We start from the raw sequence: 21,875 nt of genomic DNA, 5'->3' as shown, positions 1-21,875 counted from the left end.
TATGTATTGGTTAAAAGTTAAAACAAAAAGGGTTTTGTTAAAAAGGTAGAGCTATGTATTCTGATAGTAATCATAGCTATAGAGTGTTTGTTCAGTAACAGTGTTAAATAGCTCTATATTCTGATAGTAATCATAGCTATAGAGTGTTTGTTCAGTAACAGTGTTAAATAGCTCTATATTCTGATAGTAATCATAGCTATAGAGTGTTTGTTCAGTAACAGTGTTAAATAGCTCTATATTCTGATAGTAATCATAGCCTATTGTGTTTGTTCTGTAACGGAGGTCTCCCTGTCTCTTCAGCTCTTTAGTAAACGCAACAAAAACATATCTTGTAGGCTTTTCAGACGGAAAGCGACAGACACGCCTAGTAATACATGTGGAAAGAAGGCACAGGAGCAAACTCAGACAAACTCAGTTCAAGCCTTTTTTATTAACAGGTTGCTGGCAAATAAAATGACAGTAATACATTTTTCAACGAGAGGCCAATGGGCAGGTAAGGAGGCGCAGGCAATCTGACAGGCGGATGGATAAGCTGACACACTCGCGTTCTTGCTTGTTTCACACAGACACCCGGCATTGACAACAGCTGAGATGTTGTCAACTTTTTTATACACGCAGTGCTCGGGTGGCGCAGTGCCTGCCCACCACCACCACAGGGGTTGTGGGTTTGAATCCACCATGGAGCATCTGGCTAACGGCTTTGTCAGGCTTCAGTTCGGGGGAGGGAAGCCAGGCAGAGAGGGTGATATTTGTCACTGCCACGCCACATATTCCTGCGGGCTGGGGGCGGCACCTGTTAGCAGGGAGTGTTTAGTGGGAGGAGTAGGACGAAGGCTCTGTTTTCCCGGTGGGGCCTCCTCACTGGCAGGCGAGTCAGTAGGATACAACAGTATGTCCTCCCGGTGGGGCCTCCTCATTGGCAGGCGAGTCAGTAGGATACAACAGCAGTGACAACTCACATATTCTCTCTCTCCCCTGATTGATTGGATAAAATTGTTATCCTGACCGGAAAATGCACTTTCTTCATAACTAAGAGATAGATCAACATGGAGACCACTGTCACTGAACAAACACTCTAGTCTATAGCAATGATTATAATCTGAATATAGAGCTATTTAACACTACTACTGTACTAATAACAATAATCATTTGGATTGGCATGTCTGTGGCGGTAGGATGGGCATGGTTTCCAGGCAGCAGAGCTGGTGTGGGGTAAGCTGAAGCTGAAGAAAGGCTGGGCGTGGTGGCCTGGCATGATCACACCCTGGCCCAGGGCCACTCCTCCGCCAGGCTTCCGCAGGGTGGAGTGGTTTGGAGACGGCTTGTACTCTGAGGTGAGACACACACCACCAGCACCACCACCACCACTAACTGGAAATGGTGCACAGTAACTACACAGACTATATTTACTTGAGTACCTGTACATTTTGTGAGTATTAATTTATTTTATGGAAACGTTTCAAAATCAAAATTGGAGTGGAGAGCGGGTCGGCACATAAATAACGCATAGAGGAACTATGCATGTCGACGTGTCTACCGTACGTACTGTCTCACCCAAAAACGTACACAAAATCAACCATACGTAACTATAAATGGCCCTTAAGGGGTCTTTGGCCTGAAAACGTTGAAGACCCCTGTATTAGACTGATGCTAGGTGCTTGGTTTACCTGTGCCCCTAGATTACTGAGACTACACTGTCTATCTGCATCTGATATATTTGTTTACCTGGATAAAGTCATAATGCTAAATGCCTCGATTGTGAATAGTAACTAACTTCCCTCCTTGTTCTACAGATGCATATATATGCAATTTTGCCACTTGCCGACTTTAATAAATGCTTCTCCAAGACGGACTTTGAGGACGTCCCCCTCTACAAAGATGCCATCTACCAGATCCTTGAGGTAATTAAGACATCCACAGAGATATAATAATTGTTATAATGAACAAATTGACGTGGAACAATGTAATAGATATTTTATAATCAACTAAATAGATTAGTACGATTAACCACTTTTGTAGCTGATCTACAAGCTCACAACGTGTTGCATTGCACTCTGAAAAGGTGTTGTGGCAGGTTTTTCACAGGTTTTCAAGATCTGTTCGATATCTTTTAGAAAATAGCTAATCTCTGGATTAGGTCAAGGCATAGATGAGTGCACAACAGGTGTGTGGTCCCATGGATTTAGATTTTCAGGCCAGGTGTGATTGCGTCAATCAAACCAGGAACCAAACAAGGGAATCACGCAACGCTATCCCCTTCCCCTATTCGCTCACACAAGGGCATGAGATACTCTATGTGTAGGCAAAAAAGAATACCATGAAACAGTCTAGATGAAGCAGCATAACTCCCTATACCTGCCTTATAAGAGAACTTGTGATGTGCTCTGTGTTACAGTTGGCAGCTCAGCGCTCTAGCAAGTTGTTCAGTGAGGCAGAACATAACAAAGACAAGGAGCTGCAGTGCATGGTGGCCTGGGCCACGGGAGGGTTTCTGCCTGGTGGACCCGCAGCCTTCACCCCCGCTGCAGTCACTACAGGAGGAACAGGTAACAAAGTACATTTTCTCAAAAGTACGATTTTGAGGAACCTTTTTTTGTGTGGATATTATCAGTCACCATTAGGGCATTCACGAATAGTGATTTTTAGTTATCGAATCATTCGACCTCAAAGTATTCAAATAGTCGGGTATTCGACGGGTGAAATATCATATTTTTGTAATCTAATAAATCGTTAAAAGTAAGTAAGTAAAGTAGCCTAAAGTATTACACACTTTTGTCAGCAATGAGCGTTGAGCTTGCTTGTTCTGGAGCGCTGTTGTGCTCTGGAGTGCCCCTCCCCTCCTACACTGAGTGACTGTGCCATCTATTGTGACGGGCCAGCCGTGTATATGTCGTCACATCGATCACATAGGCTAGCCGTTACAGTGTGGTGGGATTTGACAACAATCAAACATGAATGGATTAGGAGGAATACTAACACCAGAGCTCACAGCTGCATGCCTGCTGTAGAAATATTGTCACGGCTTAGGAAAAAAATAAAATAAAAATAAAATAAAATTAAATAATATTAAAATTAATTTTGGGGAATATTCGACTTTGATGTACAGTACTCGATTAGTGATTTGGTATTCGAATATTCTAATATTCTAATATTCTCTGAATGCCCTAGTCACCAATCAGCAGACCTGTGTTTTGTGAGTCTAACATGGTTAAAAGTAAGTGTGAGTGTGAAGTTAAATACTGTAGGAATGGGAATGTGTTTGATGGAATGAATATCAAATATTGAATCAAGCAACTTCAAATAAATAAATAAATAAAAGAATGTCCGGAGTGTACACAAAAATAAGAAAGGAATAGACCTTTTAAATGAAGTTGTGTGTCCTTCTCTAAGATGCTCCTAAGATCCTCCCTGATGACTCTGACTCAGACTTCCAGCCTGTCCCGCTGAAAAGGAAATACAACGTTGTCAAGGACAACGTGAAGACTAAAAACCGTTCCTCCATCTCCTTCAGCAGAGGTATGTACACTATGTATGTACTGTATGTACTCTAGGTGTATATGCATGTATCAAATATTGCTTAACTAATACTTGCCTTTTTCAACTTTGCAGAAGGAATGATGGAACATGTTGTCAAGAACAGGAAAAAGCTTGAAGGTACGTTTTGGTTTATTATATTTTTGGTTAGAATTTATTGAGGACTGTGATATGGTTACAGACAACATATTATTATGGTTACAGTATATAGTAACAGTATAGCCTCAATGGCTTGTTTCCATTGTGGTACTATGCAATACAATACAAATCAAATGAAGCGTCAGCGTTAGTTTATGCAGGACATGGGAGTCAAGTCGCCGCCAGCTGTAGTCAGATGTCAGTCAGCTCTGTTCTCATACCTCATTATCATACCTGCTGGTCATGATGTCACATGACTGCCATACTCCAATCAAAGCTCAAGGCTCCTTTAAATACGTCTCGCTTTCTCTTCCTATGCTTGGTTTCCGAAGCTTCGGAATCATTTGCTGTTAGCTGCCTCCTCCACCCCAGCCTCCATCTTTGCACGATCAGTCTGGCCAAACTCAAATACTTGTGATTGTCTGATTAAGTTACATGTCAATGTTGTTAAGTTCAAATACTGTGATTTTGACTAAGTTACATGTCAATGTTATGCTCAGATACTGTGATTTGACTAAGTTACATGTCAATGTATTGCTATTATTCTGCTATTGTATCCCTATGGGGGGTATTGATTGCGTTCCCTGATTTTGCTTAGCATGCTCAGAAAAGCTTGTACAACATGTCAGGGAGTATCTCCGTACGCGGAGCCCTTTAAACACCAAGATGAACTATATTCCATTTATGCAATAAATGGCTAAATCTGCTTGACGTGTATTCCATTTGCAATAAATGGTTAAATTGACTTGACGTGAATGTTCCTGACTAAATATAAGGTACTGTATATTGTCTCTGGGTGGAAACCTCATCCAAAACTGTTATTTTTCAGGATTCAAAAAAAGAAAATAGCAGATAGACAAGCTCAAAACCTGTCGCTTTGCACCACATTTTGAGCTGCGTTTCGATCTTGTAGATCTTCTATTTTTGGTTAAAATATGGAGATCAGAGGTTGGGTTAGGCTTGCCTAGGTCCTGTTGTGAATTGCGGACATGTGCTCTTTCATGGTAGTTTTGAATGAGGACAGGGAGTCGAACTTCAGTACGTTCATGTTTTATAATTATTTTCAGATTTCTGTTTGTCATGTGGATCTCCTGAGATTGAGGTGTATCACCCTCTGTTTGAAGGAAACATTTGTCTGAAGTGCAAGGTAATGTCACCATAATTACATTTTAGTTAACCATTAGTAGTACATCATTGGGATTAATAGTTTAAGAACAGCAATTGCATGAAATATACGGTATAAAGAACTGACTGACAATGACACATACCAATAATAAACAATAAATAATGCACTATGCATTAAACAGGCCATGCAATTGACAATTTTATAAATTCAAAAAATAGCTTATCTACAAGTTCACAACACGCCATGATGTAACATGTTGTGAGCTTGTAGACATTTCTTTAGCCTATAATGACATACGCAAAATAGGGAGAACCAGGTGTCTGTGGGTTTTTATAAATATTGAACCAATGAAAAGTATTAACAAGAGCTTGTGACTAAATAATAATAACTACGTTATTTGGACATACAGGGTTTCCACCCGACAAGCGATCGTATTCCAAACACGGTGCTTTGTGATTGTTTTTTTCAGGAGAACTTCATTGAGACGCTGTATCGCTACGACGAGGACGGCTACCAGTCCTATTGCACTGTGTGTTGTTCGGGAAAGGAGGTCATCCTCTGTGGCATCGCCAGCTGCTGCAGGTAAACTTACAATAACACATTAACGTGATTTTCTCCCAATGAAATAGCTCTATAACGTGATCGTAATCCAGTGTTTGTTCCGTAACAGGGGTCTCCCTGTCGCTCCTACTCTTTAGCAAACAGAAAATTCATTTTCTGGTCGGGATACTAGTTTGACCTAATCAGGAGAGAGGCGTGATACATAAGCATAAATTAGGGGAATTGGGAGTGATGAAACAAATGAGCAGACCAAATTGGAACACATCAAATTGAAGCTGATGAATGCAGGTTTTCTCTCCTGAAAATGTATTCTCTGTTTACTAAAGAGCTGGAGAGACAGGGACACAGCACCCTGTTAATGAACACTATTTACAATGATTACTATCACAATATAGACCTTCTTTCTGTCTTCCTTTTTACCAATTTTCTCCCCAAGTTAGTTGTTACACTAAAGAACTTTAACTTTAACCCTGCAAAAACAATCACATTGATTAACTGAATACTGTATAAGCCGTTTGCAATAATAAGCACAGGAAAGTACAGTTCAATACAAGGTCTGCTAAGCCTATGGCTTGTTTCCATTGGGGTCCTTTGTAGAAATTACCTAACAGATTAATTGAATATCCCATGATGCTGATGATGATCAGATCACATTCCTTTAGATTAATTTTCATGTCTTTTCAGAGATTTGAGCCTGTTTGGGCTTTGAGTTTAATGCAGTACCTCATGCCAACCAGTATATGTCATATCAGACCACATGATATAAATGTCTCAATAGAAGAGCAGGGAGACCAACTACAGCCACATATGTAAATTATATATTTATCAAACTTTATTTTTAATTTATTTTAACCTGTTAACAGTTCTCGGCCCGCCCGCGGGCCCGCCAGACGCATTTTGACAAACATTCACGTGCACACAGGCGTGTGTTTCACCTACACTGGCAAGTCGTATACCTATGTAAAGTTACTGTTATTACAGAGCTGCAAAGCATGTGTTTTTAGCATCGAAACTCGCGCCACTATCAACGTTGAAGTCCGACATAAAAAAAAGTTGAATTAAAACTATTATTGTTGTATTGTACAGTGGTCTCCCTTCTCAATTGTTTTTGCATTAGATCTTTGCCACCTTGGGAAACCCTAGGACTCTCCACTTCGTTGTGTGGCACTACATAAAGTTATGGGTTTCAGCTTTAAAAGTTGTTTCTCATAGGAGAAACCCTAGAGACAAGTTCTTAGATTTTCATGTCAATAACAATAGTTCTTGTAGTTGTATAACTTTGGTCAAGCCTACATTTTCATACGATCCAGTTGGGATGTCCTGTGTCTGTCAGTCCATTCAAGCTCAGTGTCTGTTTTGTGTCCTCTCTCTCTCACTCAGGTGTTTCTGTAAGGACTGTTTGGACATCCTGGTGGCTCCAGAAACCTTCGACAAGCTGAAAGACATCGACCCGTGGAGCTGCTTCATGTGTGATCCCACTCAGTGCGGCGGAGGAGGACACCTCAAGCGTAGAGACGACTGGTCCACCAAGGTCCAGCAGTTCTTCACAAACAACAGTGCTTTCGCCTTCGTGAGTGACTGAACATTCCTCTCTCTCACCAGCCAATTAGAGCAGAGATTCTCAAACTTTTGAACTTCAAGGACCCCCAGTTTGAAATGCATTAGGACACAGTCACACAGACCACCCTTTCTGGTCATTGGATTCGGCTATGGCATGGCCATGGCTGAATGGGTAGACGGCCATCGTGAAAGTAAGCAGAAGGCCCCAGGTTTGATTCCTGGTCCCGGCAATGTGTCGAGGTGTCCCTGAGCAAGACACTGAACCCCAAGCCACTGAAACATAAAGGCAAAAGGAAATGCACTTTTTATTTAAGGTATAGGGCTCTATTTTGATTGTCTTAAGTACCAGCTCTTATGCCTTAACTTAAAGGCCTGTCCATACTGTCTCCGACCACCGAACTTTTCGTCAGAAAGGTCCGGTTCAACTACAAAATGACGTCACTCGCATCTTCTGAAAAGCATTACCACGAATTAGAGTTCGGAAAGATGCAAGTCGGAAAGTCAGAACTCTCCGACAAAAGGTCTGGTGGTCGGAGACAGTATGGACAGGCCTTAGTTAAGGCATAAGAGCTGGTACTTAAGACAATCATATACATAAAATCAAATACAGCCCTATATGTTCCAATGTTCAATGGCAAAAAGAAACACTGGTGACAGTCCTTATTGCATCTTTGTGTCAGTACACCCGCTCCCGCTGGGAACAGGTGTGCAATAAGGGGCCGTGTCCACAGAGAACAAGTTGAAGAGGGCTTTGGGTGATATCATGTCCATAGTACTCACACACATCTTTTGTTATGGTAACAATCCAACACCAGGTTGTAAATTATGCATTCAGGAGGATCAAATGACCGGCACTCCTTTCCAAAAGTTTAACTATTTGTGGGCATCAAGATGGTCGGAAGTGCATCTTTACCATAGAAATACATTGAAGACCATAGCAAAGTGTTCAAATGTCAAGGTCAAAACTTGCCCTATAGTATACTATCATAGCAAGTGCTACAGGTTGTAGCATCTCTCCATTCATTTCTTTTGAATATGTTGCATAAACATTTTTTGAATTTAACTTTTTTGATAGAACATAATCATCTAATGACATTTCTGTTTTGACTAATTTCAAAGGAGCCACACAGAGTGTATCCCTCCATCCCTGCTCAACAGCGCAGACCACTGAAGGTGTTGTCCCTCTTTGATGGCATAGCTACAGGTCGGTACAGCTTTATTTTTGGTGTAAACATGCCAGGTGTACATATCTGCGTTGAAGTATGTTCAATAAATGTACATCAGTGGCCTCAGTCAGAGAAATATACTGTAGTATGGAGATACCTGAAATACCATTGGATATAAAATATTCATATGTACGAATAATCTACAAGCTCGCTGTGTGCTTGTAGCCTTGTACATAAGTTATTTTCACTGCACAACTTCAGCACGACAGAATATAACATGGAGCTTAAGTGGTTATATTTGGATTGACTACTTTATTAGTCAGAGATACTAGTAAGATGCCTCAGGGGGACCCGCGCCAATTCTTGGCCATCTGGCCTGTGATGTATATCGGACCAGTTACCCATATATGGAGACCCCTGGTACCCATGTATGGAGATCCATGTACTGTATATGGAGATATGCTGTGAGAGGCGAGCCCAAACATGCTTACTCAGTTATGTGAAAGTCCTATGATGTCTATGACATCTGACATCATACTCTTTTATGCCCATATATGGAGATCCGTATCTGTAGAACCAGCCGTTAGTGTGGTATGTGGCCAATGTGTGGACTCCATATATGGGCATAAAAGGGATTCTGCTAGTGTGACATGACAGTGAAGCCAGAGCGTGATGTCAGAGCAGCAAACCCATTCTGTTAGAGTGGTTCCCCTGACATCACAGTGACATCAGAGCCTGATGTCAGAACGACAAACACATAGAACCACACAGTGTCAGGCGTGACAGACAGACAGCTCACACATACGGACAAGCTGTGACCGTTTACATACTAAGCTGCGCCCTACGGTCGCAATAACCAGCGTGTAGTACAGTAAGACATTAAAGCTAAAAGGATAAAACCAAAAAGTCCTGGAGAGTTTTTTTCCTCATTGTGGTCCTATGTATTTCAATGCATCATAGCATACATGTAATCAACAAATACAGTCAGAAACAGCTCTATTTTCACACCACAAGTTTACAGAAGTAAGAAGGTGTTTTAAATTAATTTTGTGCAAGTTCTATCGTTTGTTATTTCCATAGAAGAAAAAAAGTCGGGGCTAGGGGGAAGACAGATCAGCCAAAGGAAACTAATTTAACTCCATATTTACACATAGTGACTGAGATAAGATATAAAGGTGCGTGAGCATAGCAGCGGATGTACAGCACTGTAGTGTACATGATATACTCAGTGGTGTGTTCTAGATTTTTTTGAGGGCATACTATAATCTATGATCCGTGACTATTCGTGTGGCCAGGGCAGACGCCCATGTGCATAATGCCTATCAGATACGCTACTTTGAAAGGTTCACGAGAAAAAAAAATCATCACGGCATACGCTGTATACCCGCGTTACAGGTAGAACACAGCACTGGATATACTATGGACGTTAGTTAAGGTGCTAGAAAACTAAGAATAGTAGAATGAGAACTTTTCCAGGTTTGTTCTAAATGTGGGTGGTGGTACCAGATCAGTCGCTGTGGCTGTGGGAGTCAATCACTTAGGAGAAGTAGTTCGACAGGTCATACCTGTCAAACTACTTTTTGAGGGCACTGTCTCTTCAACTATCTTCAATACCAATACCAGTGATATTTTGTTTAACCTGGAAAGCATCGGTGTCACTTTAGATCAGGGGTCTTCAACAGGGGGTCTGGGACCCCTAGGGGGTCCTCAGAGTTACTACAGGGGGGCCGCCAAACCTTTGTGTGATAGGATCATGTTTTTTACATTAACCACTTGAACCCTAGCATCCCTATTCTGAGTAGAACATTAGCCAAATATAGCAGATCTACAAGCTTACAACGCCTTGCAAGAGGTTTGTAGAGGGAAAAGAAGAGAAGATTAAAGTATTTGATGGTTCAAATGGTTAAATGTCTGAACACACATTACTCCAACATGATGACAGTGCTGTCAAACAAGTCTATAAGCTGACTAAGAAATCTATGAACATTTTAAATCTGCTACAGAATTTTATACAATATGCAGTTGGGGTCCCTGCTTCATCTCTCTCTCAGCTAAGGGGTCCCTGGCCTGAAAACGTTGAAGACCCCTGCTTTAGATTGTAACCGCTTTATACTTTGGCGAACATATGTAACTCAAATCTTACTTTCTCGGGTAACCTGGAACAAAATAATTTGAGATGGGGGTCCGCGGTCAAATACATTTAATTCTAGGGGTCTTTCATATGAGAAAGTTTTAGCACCACTGATATAGAAACATAGGTTTTTCAGAAAACAGTAGAATTGGTGGGTTAAATACCAAGCCCAGTGATATTTGCTTAACACTGTCTTCTACCCTGCCTGAGCCATCCCACAAGTGTGTGGGACACGGGCACAAGGCTTATGTGGGGTTAATGTGTGTGGTGGTTGTGTGTCGTGACAGGATACCTGACGCTCAAACAACTCGGCTTCAAGATCGAGCGATACATCGCCTCTGAGATCTGCGAGGACTCCATCGCAGTGGGCATGGTCAAGCATAACGGCGAGATCGAGCATGTGAACGACGTGCGAACCATCACCAGGAAACATGTGCGTACACTCTGTAGTAACAGCACTCATAGTTTTCTCGGCTCGGCTACTAATATAAAGAATGATTTGTACCGGCTTCTGTTTGATATTTTATCTTTATTATGTATTATTTCTTTCTATCGTCACTTCAAAATGTTCACTTGTTTATTATCCTGTACGGGTTCTCAGTCTTGTTCGGATGAAATTGGCATTCGTAAAATGAAATGCATTTTCTGTTCACTAAAGAACAGGAGAGCTGGGGAGAGCCCTGTTAACAAACTCTATAGCAATAATTACTATCAGAATATAGATTTATTGAACACCTATTTAAACAAACATTTAACAACAAATCACTTACTGCATCTTTTAATATACTGAAAGACTAAAAGCTATTGTCTAATGTCTGCTGTCACATTGCAGTTGGCAGAATGGGGCCCGTTTGACCTGCTTATTGGAGGAAGTCCCTGTAATGACCTGTCCATGGTCAACCCGCTGAGGAAAGGGCTGTTTGGTAAGGACTCACTCACACTCTAAAGCTCTGTCCACACCGGCGAATTAGCGAAAGCGACGTGAATAAGCGAACCAAAAAGGCGAAGAATTCGCCATTCGCCCTTTTCCATACACACCAAAAAGCGACGCGAATGTGCGTATAATATTCGCTTAATTCGCCTAAAACGAGGGGGCGATATCTGCCTGCATAGCCACAGGAGAAAGGAGAAGAAAGGAGAGAGAGGAGAGGAGAGAAGAGAACGGAGACAGGGAAACAAATAAAACAATGGAAACTATATCCTCAGGTGATGATGAGACCTGGCCGTGGTTGTTAGGGGTGCGTACCTTTTGCGCGAAGCCCGAAAGCGCGAAGTGGGGAAATGTCTCCTACCGCACCGTTAGCGCGAAGTGGGGAAATGCATTTGCATTTGCATACGTATGCATGCAAATGCAGGCTATTAGCCGACTATTAGCACCCTTCGGCTATCGGCTTCACTTTGCGGGGGGAGGGGAGGCGTGAGGACATTTTAAGCCCTAAGAAACTACACAACCACACAATATATTTGACTAAATGAAAAAGGGTGCCCCCTGTCGAAACTACCACACAATATATCTTCCTGGACCCTTATTGTGAAGGGCTGAAGGCAGAGAAATGATCTACAAGCTCACGTTGTCTCGTGGATGCGACGTGTTGTGAGCTTGCAGATCAGCTATTTTGCGAGACAAGCTGAGTGCAGACAGCACTGCATATTATCAACCAGTGGAGCATGTGAATGAAAAGAGAGACATTGTACTACCATACAATATCGAGCACTGCATATTATCAACGTTCACAAGGAGCTGTACTACCATACAATATCGGTGCGGTAGGAGACATTTCCCCACTTCGCGCTAACGGTGCGGTAGGAGACATTTCCCCACTTCGCGCTTTCGGGCTTCGCGCTTTCGGGACTTTCCCGTTGTTAGCCTATTAAATAAGAAAAAGAACAGAAGAGACAAGTGACAACACGCGTTCTCCGTTCCCCCTCCCCTCAGCTCCGGCCGGGGGCAGAGTAGACAGGGTCGGTCAGTGTTTTATCATAGCCGGGTCGGAATGGCCGCATCACCCTCGGAGTATAATACATACGGGGCTGTCAATCATTATGTGTATTACCCGAGAGGACCCAAGAGGACCCGTATTGTGTGTGTACTTTCTGCTTTTTTATGCAAACTGTAAAGCAATCAATCAATGTGTGTGTGCGCGCGCTGGTGTGCGCTATAAGGAACGAACTCGAACTAGGCTACTGGAGTTCTGTTTAACGTGTGTGCTGTGTTTAGGCTGGCCTGACCTAGGATCATGGTCTGTTAGCCGTGAGGCAGCGAGATGAATGGCTGTGTAACAGTGAGATGATAATGCTGGTCTAGGATCAGTTTAACAGCAGGGGTAAAATATATTGGTGCGTGCGTAATGCATGCGCGATGCGTAGCCTGCTGCCAGGATGAATGAGAAAGCAGCCGCGACCGCGTACAAGTTAAACCATGACTTACCTCTCTGTAGTTAGAAAATAGCCTAAAAGTATTCCTTTTAATCTCTGGCTTTTGTTTCGATCTTAATATTATAGATTCCTTGGTAGCCTTCTTCTGCCTGTCAATCAGTTAACAGCGCACGCTGCACGGCTACAGTGCGTTACATGAAAGGGGGTTTTAATCATGATTAAATGGTCGGGTCTCTCGGAAATAAAAGGATTTCGGTCTGTAAAAAAAGAAAGTCAGTGTAAAGTAACTAAAAGTAGCCTACATTTACTTGAGTAGCCTGTAGGCCTACTTGTAGGTATTTGTACTTGAGTCGAATTTCCAGTACTTTCCTTCTAATCGACTCATTTCGGATCCTATTGTAGGCTATTTAATACCCAGCGATTTATTTTTAAACATTAGTCTTTTTGCAGATATAAAGTAGCCTACAATAACAAACACATAAACCATGCTTTTACCGGTAAGACATTAGAGTAGGCTACTTTTTCCAAGCAGCCACGCAGATGAGACACGGAAAAGGAGAACGACACTGTTCCATTCGGCCTCAATGTAACGTGAAGGTCCCTCCACCATTCTCTCTCTCTCTCTTGAAATAGGGTAGAGTGAGCTTACTTTGATACAGAGAGAGAGAGGAATTCGCCTTTGAACGTTCGCTTAATTCGACACAAGGGCGAATAAAAAACAGACGCCTTTTCGCTTTTTCGAAATTCGCGTTTGGTGTGGATGCTTCCATTGACTTTATAAGGTTTTAAACAAAAGGCGAATAATACGCTAATTCGCTATTCGCCAATTCGCCCTCAGTGTGTACGAGGCTTTAGGCAGAGCTTAGCTTTGCTGCGGTCTATAAAGCATCAGGTAGTGGTACCCTTTATGAAATGACTACCTAATTGATACATCTGTTTACAGCATTTCTACATACCGTTGCTCTCAGGCAGAAATCATGTGTCTCCATAGTTCAGCTTTTTGTTAAAATAACAATAATAATATTTTTTTTTTACCTTTTTCTTTTTAATCACGTGCTACAGCAGGGGTCAGCAACCTCTTTGAAATGAAGTGCCATGTTTTTATTTTCTCGTGTCAGTGTGCCATGTCAACATAGATTTTAATGACAAATAGTTTGACATATTTTGATTAGCAGGACATCATTAGACCTAGAGCAATAACCCATCTATCTCCCCGACTCCCTCCCCAGTCAGAGTTCAGAGTTTTAATGAATGAAGAAGTTTGTGCAAGAATTTGCTATAAATGAGCTTCATTTAACTGACCACGTTTCAAAAAAAAAAAAAAAAATTGTTTTTAAAATAAAAATCCTCTCACATCCTCTCTGTGCCGGTGATCACCCTCCCATGTGCCAATGTTGGCCTAAGGTTTCCTACCCCTGTGCTACAGGGTTTAAAAGCATGGCATAAAAATAACAAAGGCTAAAAAAGATTGTAGATCGGTGAACGTGGTTAAGTTTGTCTCTGGGTTTTATGAATATTGTACCAATGAAAAGTTTTAACAAGGGCTTGTGACTAAATAATAACTACATTGGATCCATTGGAACACACATTTTATTTATTTTTCACATCTCCTGAAAAGCAACAGTATTGGACATGCAGGGTTTCTGTCAGACCCCACTCTGAGCTAACGCTGACATTATTTGTATGCCGGTGGATCTCTCCGGGTCCTCCGACGTCTCGAAATGACGCGGAGGGACATGACTCCTGCTGCTGTCCGCTTTGAGTAAATGAGGAAGTCATCCGCGGTGGAAAACGAGTAATGATAAATCATAGCGATTTTATAATTACTAGAAGCTGGGCCGCCCGAGTCGGCGACCTGGCCAACTCGGGAACGATGTAAATAGGGAATGAATGCCCCGCCCTTTAATGCAAACCCCATTATACCTGTTGTCATAGGACCCGTTTTGACCATCTGTTTGCCTGTGTCCATTTATGCCCATATATGGAGATATCTGTTATCTGTCTGTCTGTCTGTCAGCGTCCATTTTATGTCCATATATGGAGATCACTGCAGATATAGTTCTGGGTCCATTTTATGCCCATATATGGAGATATTTGTCTATTTGCGTCCATTTCATGCCCATATATGGAGATCTCTGTATCTGTCTGTCTGTGTCCCTTTATGCCCGTATATGGAGATCTTTGTGATTCTGCGTACATTTTATGCCCATATATGCCATTTGCCATTTCATGCCCATATATGGAGATCTCTGTATCTGTCTGTCTGTGTCCCTTTATGCCCGTATATGGAGATCTTTGTGATTCTGCGTAAATTTTATGCCCATATATGCCATTTGCGTCCATTTTATGCCCATTTATGGAGATCTCTGTATCCGTCTGTCTGTGTCCCTTTATGCCCGTATATGGAGATATTTGTGATTCTGCGTCCATTTTATGCCCATATATGCTATATATGGAGATATTCAGAGATTTTTTGTTGACTCATGTGGCGAACGTGATGCCGCCCTTCGGGCGGCCCAGCGTCTAGTCGGCGACCTGGCCAACTCGGGAACGATGTAAATAGGGAATGAATGCCCCGCCCTTTAATGCAAACCCCATTATACCTGTTGTCATAGGACCCGTTTTGACCATCTGTTTGCCTGTGTCCATTTATGCCCATATATGGAGATATCTGTTATCTGTCTGTCTGTCTGTCAGCGTCCATTTTATGTCCATATATGGAGATCACTGCAGATATAGTTCTGGGTCCATTTTATGCCCATATATGCCCATATATGGAGATATCTGTCTATTTGCGTCCATTTCATGCCCATATATGGAGATCTCTGTATCTGTCTGTCTGTGTCCCTTTATGCCCGTATATGGAGATCTTTGTGATTCTGCGTAAATTTTATGCCCATATATGCCATTTGCGTCCATTTTATGCCCATTTATGGAGATCTCTGTATCCGTCTGTCTGTGTCCCTTTATGCCCGTATATGGAGATCTTTGTGATTCTGCGTCCATTTTATGCCCATATATGCTATATATGGAGATATTCAGAGATTTTTTGAGCGGTGGTGACACCGCTCCTTAGAATGGCCGTGTGTGTATGTCTGTAGCCTGAGGTGTATGCAGGAGTGTGTATCCGTGTATGTGTCTGTAGCCTGATGTTGAATCTAGCCTGAGCATCAATTGCAACAAACACGCACGCACACGCACGCACACGCACGCACAGGTACGCACGCACGCACGCACGGCCATGTGTGTATCAGTGTATATATGAATGTATGTATGTAGCCTAGTACCACTGGTTGACCAAAGAGGGTGCTGTTGCTTCTAGCCTGAAAATCAACTGCAACACACACACACACACACACACACACACACACACACACACACACACACACACACACACACGGGGAGGGGGGGGGGGGGGTCACACACACAAGCACCCCCCCCCCCCATATTATTATTATTATTTTTTTTAATATTTGTTTTTAATCTTTTTTAAATCTTTTTTATTATTATTTTTATTATTATATTTATATTTGTTTTGCTGTTGCGCAGCCTCCACAACCACCGCTCAGTTCACACGGGTGTGATTTTGTTGACTCATGTGGCGTACGTGATGTCAGAGCCTTTTATGAGTGATGTCACAACGAGTCAGCGCTTGCGCCGATTTCCTCCGGAACAGCCTGATGTCAACAATCAACCCCGCATAAGGAGATTCCGAACGTTTCGTGCCGGTTCGGGAAAACCGCGCGTCGGGTCGGGTCGAGACCCGGCACTGCACTCCGTGCCGCGGCGGGGAACGCGCGTGCCGAATCTGAAGCCGGTGGGACGAACGGTTCTCGAGATACGCGGATTACAGACACACAGAGACAGACAGACACGCAGAGACTTCTCGCATTTATAGATAGATAATGGATAAGCCGATCTCGCCGGTCCTCCGACGTCTCGAAATGACGCGGAGGGACATGACTCCTGCTGCTGTCCGCTTTAAGTAAATGAGGAAGTGATCCGCGGTGGAAAACAAGTGATAAATCATAGCAATTTTATCATTTTAATGGATAAGCCTAAACAAAACAGTTCACATGAACAATACTGATGTAAAATAAATAAGATATCTGAACGGCTACATTTATTTTATACAATTAAAATGTCATGAGCCTACACAGTTATAGGGGGGCTTGCCCAGGCTTATTTTTCTTCCAATCGCCAATAAGCCTGGGTTTCCGAGGCTAGTCAGACCCTGACAATATTGTGTGTCTGCTGTCGTCCTCTGTGCTTCCAGAGGGAACGGGACGTCTCTTCTTTGAGTTCTACAGGATTCTGACCATGCTGAGACCCAAGGACGATGACGACCGCCCCTTCTTCTGGCTGTTCGAGAACGTGGTGTTCATGGCGGCCAACGACAAGTCGGACATCTGCCGCTTCCTGGAGGTGAAGTCAATTATTATGGGATGGGGTTGAGCTGATGACGGATTAGATCATTGGTTCTCAAAGTAGGGTCCGTGGACCCCCAGGGGTTCTCGAGGGAGTTCCAGGGGACCGCCAGCTAAATGATAGTTAGGAACCAAAACGGACCCTTATGGATCTGTAACTCGATTGAGAGCGTACAAATGGAACCAAATGGCCCCTTATGGATCTGTAACTCCGAGAGTGTACAAATGGAACTAAATGGACATGCACTGGGTCACAGATCCCAATTCCGGGATCCCAGTCTTACACTGTGAAATCCTCAACCTTAAAAGAGTAGTTCACCCCAAAAATAGCTTGTTTCCTATCAATTACACACCCCACGAATCCTTGAATTAATGGAGATCTTGTGTTTTTTGTCGCATTCCTTAGCCAATAATAACCCTGGAACCCCGTCAGAGACCCGATGTGGTCCCCTGGACCTGATGTTGATTATCATTGTATTCATTCAATGACTTTTAAATTAAAAATCGTTGTTTTTATTTTTTCAGTGTAATCCCACTTTCATCGATGCTGTGAAGGTCAGCCCTGCCCACAGAGCTCGCTACTTCTGGGGAAACCTCCCTGGCATGAACAGGTACAATAACACAATTATCCTGGGGCAGAACGTTTGGCCCAAAAAATTGCAGATCTACAAGCTCACAATGCGACACGTTGTGAGCTTGTAGATCGGCTATTTTTTGTCAAAGAGATTTGGTAGAGAGAAAAAGACTGTATCAGGTACGTTATTTCCAGGTTTGTTTGACCAATTATAGGAGGTTTAAATTGTACCGGATATGTAGCTCGACACATAAAAGGTGAATTGATCCCAGTGTGCATGACGGAGGACAATTTCACGATAATTTAAATTTAAATCTCCACGATGCGATTATTGTGAGTGTTCTTTTATCACGATAAACGATAATAACGATTATCGTCCTACCCTACTCTTAATTTGCACACTGACAATGTCTCACACATCTTGTTAAAATCACGTGCTTTCACATTTGATCTTCTTAGACCTCTGGCCACTTCCCTGGATGACAAAGTGAACCTCCAGGACTGCTTAGAAATTGGACGAGTCGCAAAGGTAAGGAACTATAAGATTTAACAAATGTTTCCATTCTGATATCGCTGTTCCTCGTCACAGTGAACCTGAATGTTTACTTGACGAGTATGACAGTTCTTCTGCTTATAATTCAACAAAGAACATTGGAGATTGTACGTCGTTTTGGATTAAAAGTGTCTGCTAAATGCCTAAACTGTAGACTGTAAACTGGAGACTTGGTCGGACATTAGTTCCTATTATTTTATAATAATACTTTCCTATATCATTTAGTTTTTAATTAATGGAAGGGATCATAGTTATAGGGAACATTTAGAAACTATTCAGCTGAAACTGCTGGTAAGTATCTGCTCGTTTATTTGAGTTTTATAACCATGAAAATATGAACAGTTAGGCCCACACAAAAAAAAAAAAATAGGTCAGTTTTGGTTGAGTTGATGTGAAACTTAACTTAACTAAAATAATTAACTAGAACTATCTGTAACACTCTGAACAAAAACAAATTGAGGCAGAGAAGTAAACAGATGAATTGTGAATAATGACATTGGACAACATTGTTTCTTATGGATACTTATTTCTATTTATCTGTTACTTATCTGTAATTAAAGCTGCAGTCTGTAACGTTTCGTCCTGCCCCGGGTCAGAACCTGGGTCCCTGCGCTAGAGCCATCATGTGTAGCAGTTAGAAGCCTGTTTGTGCAGAGGATAACATGAGCTTTGACCATCATGCAATAACACTTATCAACCAGTAGGTGTCCTACCTGACCACAGTTTCTACATTTCTCAATGGATGAGCATGTTGTAGTACAGTGATTCTCAAAGTGGATTCCAGGGACTCTGTGGGTTCCTTTAGGGCAGTGTTTCTAAAACTTTCAAATTTCAAGGTCTGCCCTTAAAGGAGCTTTAGTCAACTTTTTCTTGAAAAACGGACGCTAAAATAAAAATAATGTTTCGGAAATATTTTATAAAAGATTAAGCTTCATGTATGTGTTTCTATTCAAAAATGACCACAAAAAGCGTAAAATAATGATAAAATAATAATTTTGGCCATTGTCAGACTGACTTTGTTTACATCCCTCTTCTATTCTTTTATATGGATTGATAAGGGATGTAACGGTCTGACAATGGCCAAAATGATTATTTTATCATTATTTTACGCTTTTTGTGGTCATTTTTGAATAGAAACACATATATGAAGCTTAATCTTTTTTATAAAATATTTTCGAAATATTTTTATTTTAGCGTCCGTTTTTCAAGAAAAAGTTAGCACCTTTAACTCTGACAGCGTACAAATGGAACCAAATGAACCCGTCAGGGTTCATTTGGTTCCATTTGTATACTGTCAGAGTTACAGACGTTTATGGGTCAATTTAGACCCCCCTAAAGGAACCCACAGAGTCCCTGGAATTCACTTTGAGAACCACTGCTTTAGGGGGTTCTAAATGGACCCATACAAGTCTGTAACTCTTAACAGTGTACACATGGAACCAAATGGACCCGTTAGGTTCCATATAACGGGTCCATTTGGTTCCATTTGTACACGGTCAGAGTTAAGGGGAGACCTTGACATTTGAAAGTTTGAGAAACACTGTTGTAGTAACCTACTACAACCACTATCGGAGTGTTAGTTATATTCTATTAGATTAGATTGTTTCATATTGTATTACAGGGATTACTTTGTGGTCCAAGCATGTAAAAAAAAGAAAAAAAGGTTTTCATCAATTAAAAACAAATTGTCAAACATATCTAATAATTTACATGAATATACAAACAAATAGATTTAAGAAGTAGTGAAAATAGCAGATCTACAAGCTCACTATTTTGGGTCCTGGACAAAAGTCCAATTTCTGTTGTGGGTGTTGAGCTAAAACATTTGGGGAACAGAACACTGATCTAACAGACAGGGCTAAAAACTCTTCATCTATTTCTCACAGTTTGACAAAGTGAGGACCATCACTACCAAGTCCAACTCCATCAGGCAGGGGAAGAATGGTCTCCCAGTCACCATGAACAACAAGGAGGACTACCTCTGGTGCACCGAAATGGAGCAGTAAGCCTTTCTCTTTATGCATTTCATAAGTTATCATTCATGGCTACATGGTTTGGTACAGTGGACAATCAATCTTATCTAACGGTAAGTGTTTGTAAGTTAACAGTCCGAAAGATTCATGTGTAGATGTAGGTTGCTGTAAAAGATGCATGGTTCACTCGCAAGACCTGATGGTCACCAGCCTTCTTGCCTGATGAAACATTGCATCTATTTATGCTTATTAACATAGATTCTGAACAAATCTGGAGTAATAGGGATGGGTCAAATGCAGTGGCCTATGACTACACATGTGTATTACTTTAAATACAAAGTATCGATCAACATTTTGCATGTTATGTATCAAATTGGTGGTCCGTGGCCTATTGCTTATCACTCCGGGGGTCCTTGAAATTTAAAAAGGTTTAAAGATTGTCTAAAACGTGCTTCCTTAAAATCATCACTTTTGTGATTTCTAGGATCTTCGGTTTCCCTAAACACTACACCGATGTGAACAATATGGGGAAGAACCAGAGGCAGAAGGTCCTGGGTCGGTCCTGGAGTGTCCCGGTCATCCGCCACCTGTTCGCTCCACTGAAGGACTACTTCGAATGTACATCTGTCAACTGAAGGAGCCTTCATTTCATACTAAGCGGTTCACTCCAATTCATTATAAAGATGGCACCATTTTGGTCTACTCACTCTGTCTCTCAGAGGAGGGCTGTGGACAGTTTCGAAACCAGCCTACCGTTTTAACCTATTTTTTATATATATTTTACTCCAATTCATTATAGATAGCACCATTTTGGTCTACTCACTCTGTGTCTCAGAGGAGGGCTGTGGACAGTTTCGAAACCAGCCTACCGTTTTAACTTATTTTATTATATATTTTACTCCAATTCATTATAGATAGCACCATTTTGGTCTACTCACTCTGTGTCTCAGAGGAGGGCTGTGGACAGTTTCGAAACCAGCCTACCGTTTTAACTTATTTTATTATATATTTTACTCCAATTCATTATAGATAGCACCCTTTTGGTCTACTCACTCTGTGTCTCAGAGGAGGGCTGTGGACAGTTTCGAAACCAGCCTACCGTTTTAACTTATTTTTTAAATACGGTATATTTTATTAATGCAAGGACATTGGCTTCTATTTCAGAATGCTAACTTTCTATTGGCTTGAAATCCCCATCAAATGATGTAAAATGGTAAATGGTGCATTTATATAGCGTCTTTATACAAGGTGCTTTACATAGACACAATGTAATGTGCATTACATTCAACCATTCACACACACATTCATACACCGATGGCGGAGGAAATGCAAGGCACCAACCTGCTCACCGGGAGCAACTAGGAGTCTTACTCTTCGACAATAACTCTGCGGGAGCCCGGGATCGAACGGGGAACCCTTCGGGAAGCGAGGAGCGAAATCCGTGCCGGTTGCGACAAAAGTTGACACCCCCCGGTCACTACGTCAGATCCAGGCTAGGCTCGCGATGCAGAAGGGAGGTGAAGGGAGACCTCTTGTGCCAAGCGCATCTCTGCAGACAGCAGTAGCAACGGGCGACGCATAAATAAAAAAAATAAACACTTCTTTGGTATTTTATGAAAATGTTGCTACACTAAAAACTAATTTTTTTCTACAATCAATAAACAGATAACAAAGCCTATCCTTACCAAATACCATTATTTTGTCATTTGCAAGTTTTATACCATTATTCTGCATTTTGTTCTACGAGTTTTTCTTC

At 41.8% G+C, this 21,875-nt stretch overlaps 1 protein-coding gene across 1 annotated transcript; it reads left to right on the top strand.

The window, feature by feature from the left end:
- Positions 1-678: 678 nt before the first annotated feature.
- LOC308290677 (DNA (cytosine-5)-methyltransferase 3B-like) lies at positions 679-20,754 on the top strand (the record flags this gene model as incomplete). Its single annotated transcript, XM_080732588.1, has 17 exons — positions 679-876; positions 1,176-1,334; positions 1,794-1,901; positions 2,396-2,546; positions 3,391-3,516; positions 3,610-3,654; positions 4,740-4,819; positions 5,268-5,380; positions 6,740-6,929; positions 8,039-8,123; positions 10,504-10,649; positions 11,049-11,139; positions 16,869-17,017; positions 17,545-17,630; positions 18,053-18,122; positions 20,033-20,148; positions 20,604-20,754. The coding sequence occupies 17 exons, from the start codon at positions 679-681 to the stop codon at positions 20,752-20,754; spliced, it is 2,064 nt and encodes a 687-aa protein (XP_080588714.1).
- Positions 20,755-21,875: the final 1,121 nt, after the last annotated feature.

Source organism: Nannobrachium achirus (genome assembly GCF_963921795.1).
Source record: "Nannobrachium achirus genome assembly, chromosome: 9".
Classification (NCBI taxonomy): domain Eukaryota; kingdom Metazoa; phylum Chordata; class Actinopteri; order Myctophiformes; family Myctophidae; genus Nannobrachium; species Nannobrachium achirus.
Note: the sequence above shows the minus strand (reverse complement) of the source record. Positions and strands in the feature narration are given on the sequence as shown.